The sequence below is a fragment of the Paralichthys olivaceus genome, chromosome 1 (assembly GCF_024713975.1).
Source record: "Paralichthys olivaceus isolate ysfri-2021 chromosome 1, ASM2471397v2, whole genome shotgun sequence".
NCBI lineage: Eukaryota > Metazoa > Chordata > Actinopteri > Pleuronectiformes > Paralichthyidae > Paralichthys > Paralichthys olivaceus.
Genome location: NC_091093.1, coordinates 16,780,112 through 16,793,317, shown reverse-complemented (window position 1 = coordinate 16,793,317; position 13,206 = coordinate 16,780,112). Strand labels below are relative to the sequence as shown.

General features: G+C 41.3%; 1 protein-coding gene across 4 annotated transcripts in view; it reads left to right on the top strand.

Annotated features, from left to right (window-relative positions):
- The first annotated feature begins 271 nt into the window (after positions 1–271).
- Positions 272–13,206, top strand: part of furina (furin (paired basic amino acid cleaving enzyme) a) — an 82,739-nt gene continuing 69,804 nt past the window's right edge. The window contains exons 1-2 of one of the 4 annotated variants that reach the window (XM_020098750.2): positions 272–888; positions 9,027–9,321. In XM_020098750.2, coding sequence (XP_019954309.2) covers positions 9,112–9,321 — 210 coding nt within the window. In that variant the 5' untranslated portion in view covers positions 272–888; positions 9,027–9,111. Of the gene's footprint in view, positions 889–1,175; positions 1,697–4,021; positions 4,123–9,026; positions 9,322–13,206 lie in introns of those variants that run through there. The other 3 variants (XM_020098752.2, XM_020098751.2, XM_069523368.1) reach the window with 3 other exon arrangements.

Sequence of the window (13,206 nt, the reverse complement as noted above, 5' to 3'; positions counted from 1 at the left end):
TACTTTATATTTTATATTTCATATTTTATATATATTTCTTTTTTATATTAGTAAGCATAGTTCTTTGGTCGGGTAGTTGCACAAATAAGAATTCCATTACCCAATAATAACCGCTGTGTCTGTTATTGTGTATATGACAAATAAACATCTTGAATCTTGAATGATTAAACACTTCAAATACTGATATATATCGTCCAACATACACACATGTAGGCAATGATTACTAAAATGTTATCAATCATCAGAAATGTAACTGAGGCTTGATATTTTATAGTTCAATCATAGACTTTATTTCAAATAACTATAAATAAAAGTAACGCAAACACCACGAAATATATAGAACTTGATGGAAATTAACACATTTTGTGTAAAATGTAAATATAGTGAACAGATTCCACGTTTTCCACTCGTTTTTCTCTCGGTGCATGTCTGCAGACCCTGACGCTGATACCTCAGAGGTCCTCGCAGCCTCACCTGAGAAGCGCAGTAAGCAACACACAATGCACACACACAGCCGTGGTGTTTCCTGGGATGCAGTTTTACTCTGGACGCTCTCGCTCGATCTTTCACTGTCAGACATGTCTGACAGAAACGGGCCTGGCCCTGACACCCCGGCTGCTACCCCGCGTGCGAGCAGCAGGTGGCGGTGCAGCAGCGCCGCGGCTCCACGGGTAGGTGTTCCTCTCTCCTCTCTGTCCGCGGCGGTGACGTATTTCCTGGGGCTTGCGCGGACCACTCAGCGGTGCACCGGAGGGCTATCATGACTATTTATAGCCAGCTGTTCTCGGTGATCGGTGTTTGTGTCGCGTCGCCGAGCCGCCGTCGGTGCTGAACACCGCGGTGTGGGGCAGCCAGCGAGCCGCGGGTCGAGCAGGATGCGGGAGGAAGGTTCGTAAGTTTCTGCTCCAGCTTTGTGTCCTCACTTGTGTGTCCCGCGAGTTGACCGAGCTCCGCACCGGGACTCAGGGACTCCGGGACGGGACGTTGTGTTGTGTTATTGATCCCGGTGGTTGTTAGTTCACTGTGTGTGTGTGTGTGTGTGTGTGTGTGTGAAGGAAGGGCGAGGGGAGGAGGGGGGGTTTAAACACACACACATGCCGAGCTGACGTCGACTGCGCCGCGTCCGGTTCCTGTGGTTGGTGGTCTCCGCGCAGCTCGGTGGGAGCGAGTGGGAGCATGTGAGGAAGAAGTCCGGGTAGTTCGTGAGGGGAGAAAAAGGGAGAAACGAGAGGAGGGGGAGGCACCTGTGAGACTGAGCAGGTCCGCCTACAAGCAGCAGCAGCAGCGCCGCGGCCGCGTCGAGTTTAATCGCGGCGCGGCGCGGCACAGTTTCCAGAAATATTTTAGTGAGGCGGAGGAAGAGGAGGAGGAGGAGGAGGAGGAAGAAGTCACCGCCGCTGACACACACACAGACACACACGGACCCACACAGACACACACAGATCCACAGCCTTGACTGCGTGTTGTTGTCACGGACTCAACTTGTGAGGTGAGTTCCTCCTCCCGAGCTGAAACTCGCAGTGTCCCCCCCACTGTCAGCTGATGTTGGAAGTGCTGCAGGCCTGAGGGGGAGAAGTTTTCCTGCTCCTGAGCTTCCTGAGCTTCCTGAGCTGCTGCTGCTGCTGACTCTCTGCATGTCTCCTCCTCAACGAGCTGCTCGCACTGTTCTCTCCTCTGATCGTGGAGGCTGTGGCACGTAAGGATGAATTTCGACACGAGCAGTAATCGATGGAAGCAACTTTATCCGTCCACGTGTAGTTTAAAACGGGAATATCAGCGGGCTCGTGGTTGTTGATGGTCTCAGTGTGACTGTAGGACCTGGATTGATGGGAGTACTGTTACGTGTGAAGTTAGTGTAATCATGGAAACTGTTGTTACTACATTAAGGTTGAACTTTAACCTGAGTACTTGTAGATGCAGACCTGGAAAACATGAATCCGAGCTGTTCAGTGGTTGTTATTGTGTCTTTTTCCTCCATTTCTGACTCTGCGTTTAATTCTAGCTCACTCTTTATCTTCCCAAACATAATCTGTATTCATGTGTAAAGTCAGTACAACTATGCGGATGGTTAAGGCTGTGGCTTGTACATTGTGGTTGAGCTTAGAAATGACAAGTAATTGATGCAGACTTTAAAAACACATCAATATGAGCTGATGTTTTTTCCCCCCGATTCTCTGTCTCTGTCTAATACGATCATGTTAAAGGTTGGTTAGTTACGGAGGCTGTTGCACCTACATTGTTACGGTTGAACTTTGACGTGAGAAGTAGTAGATGGCACAACACAAATACGAGCTGTTTAATGGTTGTGATTTGTGTTGAGGTGAAGTCTTGATCCTCTCGTCTGTCTGACTGCATTTAATCCTTGCACACTCTTGATCCCATGAAATAGAACCTGTATTAATGTGAAAACTATTATGTTAAAACTTAGATATGGAGGCTGTTTCACCTGCATTGTTATCGTTGAAGTTTGACATGAGAATAATTGATGCAGACCTGGAAAACGCACAACATGAGTTCAAGGGGAATTCATGATCCTCTCTGTCTGACTTTGCTTTTTAATTATTGTGGTAGTTCTTGTATTTAATTCTTGTTCAACATGCAGTCAGTTTCCTTTGGCATTTGGAAATAAGGAAGAATAATGCAAAATAAGAAGCAAGTCTTTAAGAAGAATGATAAAGAGGGTCTGATGAAATGTCATGTGAGCACTATCATGTGAAAAAGTAGTGCAACCTCACACTGGATGTCATAGACCACAGATGTGATGAGACCTGCTTTTGTTTTGTGTTTTTGCGTCGATTAAACCCAACACTGTAATTTAAGCTCTCTGGTGATGAAATATTGATTATCATGGATCAAGTAGACCCTCTCTCATGCAGGTACACGCAACCGAAGGAAAACAACACTTCTCTGATACACAAAGCACATTGTTGTAAGTGTATGAACTTGTTAGTCTGGTGGTTTACATGTGCAGAATGATGACATGTAGTCGAGCAGGAATTTCCTCACCCTGCAACCTTCCTTAATTCATGTTATTGTTCTTATCAGACAGCAGAGGTTTAGTGATTGTTTGCAAGTGCTCTAATTAGGTTTTTTCAGAGAGGCGAGTCATTAAACATCGAATGGAGTTTATGATAAAGTGCTATAAATATTACAGCTCACTTGCAAATATGATAGTAAAGCAGCTAATACTTAATGCACATGAGCGTTTGTGTCTTCACTGTTTGCCTTTTGATTTATGATGAAACATAAAGGAATTAAGGATTTTGTGGATATGAATTTGCCTCTCTGTGTCCCTTTACTACTCACTACTGTACGTGAGGACCGTGTGGGTGTAATGGTGATAAACCCTGTGTTACACTGACAATCTGTCATGAGGATCCCTCTCTACATCACAATGTATGATCTTAGACGGTATTTCACTTTCCTCTTATATCATGCACTACACCAGGAAACACTGGTGTGATCTGACTGTTGTTCATGACACTTTAATGAATTTAACTTTGGACCAATGTGTTTTTAATTCTCCTTGCCACACACATTGGTTGTTATTTCACAAATACACTCCGAGGGCTATTTGAGTGATATTGATTTCACGTGTGTCTCAATGCGAGGCCCTAATTACAACATATCTGAGCGTGAGCTAACGGTCATGTGAATTCAATGTGAGATGGTTTAATCTCATTAAAATGTAAATAATAAAGTGATGATGTGTAAACAGTTTCCTTTTGTAAAAACGTCCTGATGAGTTTGGTAATGAGGCTTGTATTATCCTCTGGGCCTAATGACACTTGGCTAATTATAATTTGCCTTTGTATTTGCCATTTTAATCTGTTATCACACTCTGACATATGGTGTCATTTACTATGGTAACACTAAAGACCACTCTCAGAGGGACAGTTGGTGTCTCCTTCTGAGTCTCGCAAACAGTGGAGTGACTAGGCAGTTGTTGTGCCTGGGCTTGTGGTTTTCACGCTGACGTTAAAAAAACTGAGTGGTCGAGCGCCTGAATGAGGTCACAGGTGTCTGTGCTTAAAAGCAGAACCAGTGTGGTGATCAGACAGAGCTCTGGACACGTTCACACTGTGTTTACTTCTAGCATCAAACCACCGAGGATGGAGTTGAGTGAGTGACAAACAGATTTTTCCTTGGTTTACTTTTCTTACGTGTTGTTGTGTTTTCATTGTGTACCACACTTTAATACATGCTGCTAAAGCAGTTTGACGGTATTAGTTTAAAGAAGAAACACAGGAACAGGACTTACACAGGAAGTTCTAGTGTTTTTTTAAAGAAAAAAAAGTAAAGCTGTAATTAGTCTTGTCGTGAATCCTCTCTTCTTAATTTCATGTGTTTAAATCTAATAGGCTTAACTGAGCAGGAAGGAAGAGGTAAAAGGCAGTGAGGTGATTGGGTGTTGATTTTTCAATCGAGAGACGTAGCTCCTGACTTTTAATTTGCAGGTTTTTTATACTCTGTCTCTAATGTGACATTTGTGGAATGAATGTATGATGTTTGAATTGCCTGGCATGGATTAGAAACGTGTCATTCCAGCTCACAGACAGACTGACCTGTAAGCTTGTTGTTTGCTAATAATGCAATTTACCGGTGCTGTAGTGCCACGGCACCCTGAAGCAGGTCGGTCTCAACCCTGCCTGTTACTTTGCTGAGAAAACTTCAGGATATTGCTGTTTAAAAACACACTGTTCAGTCCTCAGCAGTTTTTAAATGGAGTCTACAACTTAACATTTCTATCAGCTCCACTCATGCCTCTCCTAATTGTGGAGGTTCAAGGGTTTTACATATTGATTTGAATTGCCCTTGAACAAACGGGGCTTCTTTTTGTAATAACATTTCAGGGCAGTCTGCATGTGTTTGTTAATCTGTTATCTGCTGATGATGAAGAAGCCACTCATAAGAGTTTGTGTTTCATTCAGAGGTTTGCATGGGAATTATGGTGCAACCATGTTTCCTTGAAAATGAGTCATTTTAGGGATTTTCACAGTTGCAAGAGACACATCAAACTTCAACAATTCCCTGAAGACCTGTGTCTGGAATGTTGCTTTTCTCAGTATAATTGAACTGCTTAACATTTAAAAGCTCAGTGTAAAAAATGTAGCTCCTATTGTAATTTTAATGTAAAGAAATACAGAAGAGTAACCCTGTAACAAGAAACAAACTCTATAGGTAAACATTAATCTAACAGGTTGGCCGCAGACTTTTTAAAAAGTCTTTAAATTTAATTTGATAAATAAAAGTCCTTGAGTAAAAAATATTCAAATCAGATTGGATCTTTTTCGGCCCATCACTGCCAAAAACCCCGGTAAAAATTTCTAGGAATTATCAGTTCATTTATGAGATAATTATCAGTTGTGCGTTTCGTTGATAAGTCTGTTTCTGCACTAAGTGAATACCTTGTTTCTTGTCAGTCTGCCAGTTATGAATCTGGGGGATTGCGAGTTCTTGTGGTTAAAGCCAGTGACTGGACGTGTTTATGAAGCAGACTGCGCTCAAACTTGGACCAATGAAGCAATGGAGACTGATATAAATGTGGTACTTAGAATAGATAGATTTTTGCTGTGTATTTATTGTGGTTTTAAATGTAATTAATATCTGTAGACACCTAGATTAAGTAATATGAAATTAATTTTGTTACACAAAAACCTTAAACTTGCCTCTTGGTAAATGAATAAAGCTAAACTTGAAACTTTCTTGCACAGAGAAAACAAGGTATCCTTGACTTCCACTACGCTCACAGCATCATTTTGGACCATTATTTTAGAGTATAAAGCAAAGTTATTGTTTTTCACAGTACAATCAGATATGAGCTAGAAGAGAAGGAAAAACAGATATGGTCATTTATGAAGCGAGCATCATGAAGGTAATCCTTCACATGGGGGCGACTGATGGCACTGAGCTCTGAACACAATTGTCAAACAAGGCTTATAGTGAATCGATGGAGATGTTGTCATCCTCACAGAGCCATCTGACAAAGTTTGGCTGCTCACCAATTTCTTTTTTTCTCGTTCGGATGCAGGCAGGTCAGTTTCTCAGAGGGTGTAGTCATTAGTCAGTTGATTGAGAGACAGTAGCGAGTCGATTCTTCTCGCTCTCATTTCTCTCTCTGAATTATTTCCTCTCAGACTCTTGTCTTTTTGAGCTCGTCATCTGTGACAGCTGTAGATGGGGTCTGTTTGACAGATGTTCCAACTGTTTCATTTCTGCTGTAAAGACGACGGGAGATGCTGAGAACTTTTTATTCCCTCATGTCATGGCTTTATTTATTCTCTCCTTAGCAGGGAAACTCATTAGACTAGCCTTCAGGAACTGGGATGACAGAAGACTTGCTGATGTTCTCTGAAAGACTCAACTATAGGTGGATTTGAAAACACTTGCTAGCTAAGCTGCAGAACATCTTCCTGGCCAGGTACTGCAGATGTAAATGAGCTATACTGCCTATACTCTCGTCTGACAGTTGTGTCGGGCTTAGGCTGCAAACAAACCATAATGCAACACTCTGTAGAATACAGTATGTAAAACCATTACCACGTCCATTTCTTATAAAACGCAATCCACGGACAAATGAGTCACTCACATTCACGCTAAAATGGTGTCTTTCTTTTTCCGAGAGTTTTAGCCAAAGCTACTGCACCTAATTATAATGATTCCAACACTCTGTTGTCACTCTATTAGGTACACCTGCACAATCTTATCCAACATAACTGCTCTGCCGTAAAGTCTGCTTTTATGATGTTTGGTGACACTGTTGAAATTGTGTTAATCCGGTTATGTTACTCCAGGATTTGAGTATGTAGGTGGCTTTGTATTGGACTGCATTATCTTGAGAGGTGTTTCTAATGTTTATGTTCTTTACCATTTACATACAGGTGTGAGGCATATAAATGAATTCACACATTTTACATTGTTCCAGCAAAAACTGAAACATGACGAGCTTTGTAAAGATGGGCGTCATGGCACTGCTGTTGTACAGGATTTTATTACATTGTCCAGGTGTATCTGATAAAGTGGCATCTGAGTATAAAAGCAAATTGACTTAGCAAACAGGGAGAATATGGCAGCTTGATGCAAATGACGCAAATGATCGTCACCTTGAAATCTTCTCACAAATTGGTATAAGTGATGACATTGTGTTGCAGAAGAAGCTGGTCAAACAGAGCAGAGACGGCAGCTGTGAGGCCGGATCTGTGCGTGGAATTTTCCTTGGCTCTGATTATGATCAGAGTGTTTTATGTATGAATTATAAATTCTGTTTTATGTTGCTAATTATATTGAATTTACTCTTAAAAAAAGCAATGCTCTTCATTTATGGTTCTTTTTACACTAACTTGAATAGATCAAGCATTGCACTGCTCTTTATTTCTGCCAAGGAGGTAATATTTGTATATATTTTCCTTAGTTTCATCAGGATTCTGCAGTAACTACTGAACGGATTACCACGAAACTTGGTGGAAGGATACGATATGGGTCTGGGAAGGAGCCATTACATTTTGGTTTAGCTCTGGATGATACAGTGTTATTTTGACGTTTTAGCTGATTTCCCAGGAAATAATTCATGGATCCTGATGGGGAGGAGGGGACATTTTTATAGAACTGATATTTATGCATTTGTGCAGTTTTGGTGCAGCCTGATTAAATTCAAGGGGACTGTTGTGCCTTGGTCGAGGTATGCACTCTACTGAGTGCCATTGTTTTGTAAAATGAAATGCTGTGGTAATGGTAAACTCCCCTGAACACAACATTCATGCATCACACCACATTTTCCGGGGAAACATTGAACAGCTTGTTTGTTCATTCAAAGTGTGGCAGGATAGCTCAGTGATTTGAAATTGTCAATTTTGTCCATTGGATGTCTAACCCCGGAGACAGGGTCATTATAGGAGGGCTATTACACCTGCAAAATGACCAGAGAAACCCTGTTCCACAGTAGGCGTGAATCTGGAGAACAAATGAGACTTCATACAGGAGCAAACACAGAATGGGAGCACTGTATTCAGTGCACTCCACTAAACTCAGGGTTATAATGGAGTTGGCTCTTTGGATCATTTTCAGACTCCTGGTGCAGCTGACCTTTCTGACTCAGAGTAACATCTTAGAGGCAAAATGTTTCAGTAAACAATTTCATTATGAGCTGAACTCTGTGGCTTCTCACTCGGGGTACTGTACGATCATATGATATATTACTTTGTCCTATTCATAACATTGTGTTTTAACGTTTGTGGGTTTTTTATATGGCTTGGTGATAATGTATCGTCAGCATATTACGATGCCCACACTCAGTATATTGTAGGGGAACACATTTCTCTCTGACACCGTGTATGTTCTCTCCTTGGCTGCACTCATTCGGTGAGCTGCCATTGCTGCCTCAGGCATTCAAACTCCAGCCTCGAGTGGCTGCTTCACCTCGTAGTGAGACTGACTCCGCTGTGATCCCTCAGCATCCAGGGCGTAGTCTAGCTTTCCAACCGCACTTCTCCACCTCCTCTGCCAGCCTATTATACCTAAGCATTTTCCTTATGTAAGCCTCTTTTACTGTATCCTCCCATGAGTGTAAAAGCCAACATTTGCTGTTGCGCATCTGACCACAACATCAGGTCTGGGCTTGACGTCCTGCTCACTACTTCCTGTGGGATTATAAAACGCCTGTACTTAGCTGGCCTGTCGTACGCCTGCTCAGAACTACTGGTATGGTGGCTGTTCCTGCACGTTGACAAAAGGGATGAATACACATTACTCCTCTGTATCTGACCATATACCCCCCAACATGGGAGCAGCTACAAAGGGAGAACAAAACCTCCAATCTGGACCTAGTGGTCTTGTTTGGCCTCATGAGAATAGGCTCCCTGTGAATGTTGACATGCCAAGGTTATACAGGCTTCTCTTGTGTTGCACTTTTATGGTTGTGATGATCAGAAGGAAGGATTAAACAGTGGGATCTTCACCAGGCTTTGTAAACATTGCAGTTGTGTAAATTTTTATGATTCATTGTCTTCTTTCTTCTTGTTTCCTGTCAGGTGAGCTGTGACTGTCCCCTTCTTTGTCTCCCTGTGCACCTGCACATACCGCGTGCTCAGAGACTGTGCTGCACTCGGAGAACCCATGGCTTCTGGCCCTCCATCCCCCTCTGAAGGCCGTAGGCTCAGGCTGCTGGAGTTGCTACTCGGGCCTCTGTTAGTTTTGTTGGTTTCTGGGTTGGGACCAGCGCTGGGTCAGAAGGTCTACACCAACACATGGGCCGTCCACATACCTGGAGGTCAGGAGGAAGCTGATCAAATCGCCAGTAAACATGGGTTCATCAATTACGGACATGTAAGTAAAAAGCTGCATTTTAAACTCCTTTGCTCTGCATTTGCAGTCCTTTGAGGTTAAAACATAAGGAAGTCAAAGTGCTGAGTTCAGACTACAAGTTTTACTAAGGCCATCAGTGAACATAAAACTGCCTGCATTTTGATTATGCACTCATCGACTCTCTAACGGGTTGGATATAATGAGGTGAGCTTTCTGCTCTTTTACATTGTGTCCTATTGATGTGTGTCAAATATCAGATTAATAATTTATTTCTGTTTTTATATTCTCATCAGTACCCAGATATTCTCATTTATATTTATTGAGGTGTGCCTTTTTTATGATGCCACTGTATGAATTTAAAATTCATTTTGTTGGTCCATCCTGTTTGCCCAGCTGTTGGTGAGCATAGCTCAGCAGGAGCATTATGCTTAGCTTTGTTTCTGTTTTCTCTTGTTTTCCATTCCTCATCCATTCAGAAACAAAAAGTATTAATAATCACAGTGTTTCTTTTAGATTAGTCAGTTAGGAATCTTAAGTGAAAACCAATATCCAGCCTAAACATCTTGTCAGTGGTTAATTATCATTAAATATATACAGTACATTGACTGATTCATACATCACAACAGCAATTTTATTCCATCCTGCGTGTTTGCTGCCTTCCTCATGAATTTATTTTATGTTGAGAATGCAGTGTAAGGGTACAACCACAAAGGTTTGGAACAGAACCATGATGACTAGATAAATGCTTCATAACCCAAAATTAGCTTTTGAGGGGACGAGGTAGACTGTTGTTGAGCTGTGGTTGTGTAGCTTTGTTTTGCCTGATTAAAATCATGTTACCTAAGAGATTTGGAATAATCTTAATTAAACTGACAGTCATTTTTTGTTGTGTATGCTGCCTTTGTTTGAAATCTGGCAGAAAGACAAACATACTATAAATCCTCCAGTCAAAAATTCCGAATTAAGATTTAATGAATTAGGAATAAGTATTCCCTCTGTGCATCAGTGACAAATTCCTCAATTTATGACTTCCTGTTAGACCCCAGTGGAAACTAAATGGCCAATTTATCCTTTATCCTTATCACATCAAAGCCAAGTCTGTCTTGTGCTTAAGTGTTCAACAGTTACCAAAGTGTTTTCCAAAAAATAAGGGAATAAGCTGAAAAGGTCGTTTTAATCGTTTTCATACAAACTCTATAAATGAAGAAGTCGGAAAGTATTTAAATTTTTTTTTTCAGTTTTTGCTGACTAGATGGGGAACCTTACTGATGAGGATATTTTCCCCCCACTGACATTCAGCAGCATTTTTTTTTAGATCTTTCTGTTTTAAATGGAAGAGAACCAATTACAGAAGTCCTGACACAGCACTTAATGTGGTATATGAGCAAAGTATGTACATAGGGATGTGATAATAGTTGTCCTGCTAACTACACTTCAGTGTTTTATTACATTTAGAATATTGAAACACAAAAACCTTAACAGAGAACTAGCAGCTCTTAATGCAGATGTTTTAAATGCCCTATCTCATGACCAGGATGTTATTTGTGCTCTGAATCACAGCATGCAGACTAATGAGTAATCCTGCCCCCTAAATCCTTTAAATATGTATTGGCCGTGAATGACGTGGGAATCCAGACAATTACACCCAGGTACTTACAAAACAAGGAGCGGTGAGGTTTGGCTCGTCTCAGCAACTTGCTTAAAACAGTGTTATGATATTTTTAGGGAGAAAAATTGGACTATTATGTCTGACCAGAGTGAGATTGACAGGCTCGGTTTGACCCAGCCTCAAAGAAGAAGTAAAAAAAAAAAAAAAAACCCGACAGGGAAGGGGCCTTTCTAACAAAGCCTAATAAAGTCAGCTTTTAGCCTTTAGCTCTCTCAAATATGAAACATAGACTTGAGTGAAAACAGATGTTTTAGGTATTCATTCAAGCCAGTTATCCTTCTTATAAAACTAAACTCATGAGACAGATCTCAGATGTGCTGTACATTTTTGTGTCGGAGAGAAGGTGGGTCAGAAAAAAGCTCAAACCCACAGCAATACAAAAAAATGTGACCCAGTATGTGTTCTGTTCTACTAAACATGGCAACCTTTATGTACCACTTGATATTTTCCCAACACCTACTGTTTATTCTATCGTGCATGTTAGGCTGCTGACACCAAATGAAAAAGTTAGTTTGAAATATCAAGCAGACATTTATGAGGCAGGTACCTTTTCACTGCCAAAGAGGAGAACCGCTGTGTGCACGTGCAAGTTATTCCTCCACTTCATGAGGCTCCTGGAGTGTTGAAATTAAACATTTATAAAGTGCATCATCACATAAATAATCATCAAAATCCAACCGCTTCTGCTGCCCTTGCATTTTTTACCACAGGATGACATGGATTAAGTTTAGAGCTGCAACGTTGAATCAATTAATCAGTTTGTCGATTGTCAGAAAAAGAAATGGCAGCAATTTTGATAATTGATGTCAGAAAAGATGCCAAACTTCTCCCGTTCAACCCACTGAAACGTAAAATGTTTTGTGCTTTCCTACAATGGATAAAGTTCCATGGATGCATTTTTGTCTGTAAACAGAGCAAGATATTAATATCTTCACTTTTTCCAGACCTTTTATAAATCAAATGATTAAAAGGTAAAATAATCAACTGATGAGTAATGTTTAGTCGCAGCCCCAGTTTAACATGGCTGCTTTAGACACTGGCCTCTGGAGTCTTTCCGCAACATGACAACACCATAACAAACCTCAGAGTAAATGACATGGAACAGTCACATCTGCTCAGCCATCAGTGTGTTATTAATGAATTCTCTCTGTTCATTAACTTTGAAAAGGTGAGCTATAACCACTAGTGACGACTAAACTAAAGAAGCTCTCGTGTTCTGCGCTGCCACTGCTGCAAAACATCCCTGCTCACTGATTAAATTGAAGGAATTGCTTTAGAGCCGGGAGCAAACAAATCTTCTCTACCTACGGGTTGAGAGATGAGCGATGCGTGGCTGGGCATGGCGTGCGTGCAGCTCTGTGTCTGACGGTGTGCAGGTGTTGGATATAGGCAGGAGAGCTGGAGGGGAGGATCAGAGACTGCAGCTGGGCATGTTTTATAGCACTGACGATGCTTGTTTTTATTTCCCCTCCACTCTGCTCACCCTATGGCATCCACACAACCTCCACAATAAACATGTCTGATTTTTATGTTCCCCCATAATGCTACACTAAGCGTGTTGACATGAAGGTGACTCTGTCCACATATTTTGTAAACACAAGGTTTAATAGCAACAACATGAGAGCTCAGTGCTGATCACAGCCACACAGGTCTGCGCTCTCTCCCCACAGCAGGCAGCTTGAGTCTTGGTTGATGAAGAGAATGCTGACAATTGATCTTGGTTTAATTCAATGGGGCAGTGGGGACTCAGGACGTAAAGCAGGTAATCTAATCCCTAATTACTAATCAGAGGGCTGGCAATTTGATTCCTAGCTCCTCCTGGTTCCTCCACAGAACCAGAAGTAGCTCCAAATGCTCGGACTGGTCACACTGCATGATAGCTTGCTTCCATTAGTATAAAACTGTTAATTGCTTTAGATGAAAGTGCTGTACAAATTCATCCATTTGCTTTTGAAACAAATCAAAAAACCTATTTGTGAAACAATAAATACGGCACCTATCAAGCTTGATCAGATTATACTGATGATCTTAAATGTAATGTATAGTAACTCCTTGAAAGTGCAGAACTGGTTTTAAACCTATGTAATTTGCATCTTTATCTGATCAGCAGAATTGCAGACACAGACAGTAATTACTTTACTCCCACTATGGCAAATTAAATGTCAATAGGGAAACATAGGTGTTTACTGGAGCACATGATAGCATCTTGTCCATGAGCCAAAGATAATCATTGTACC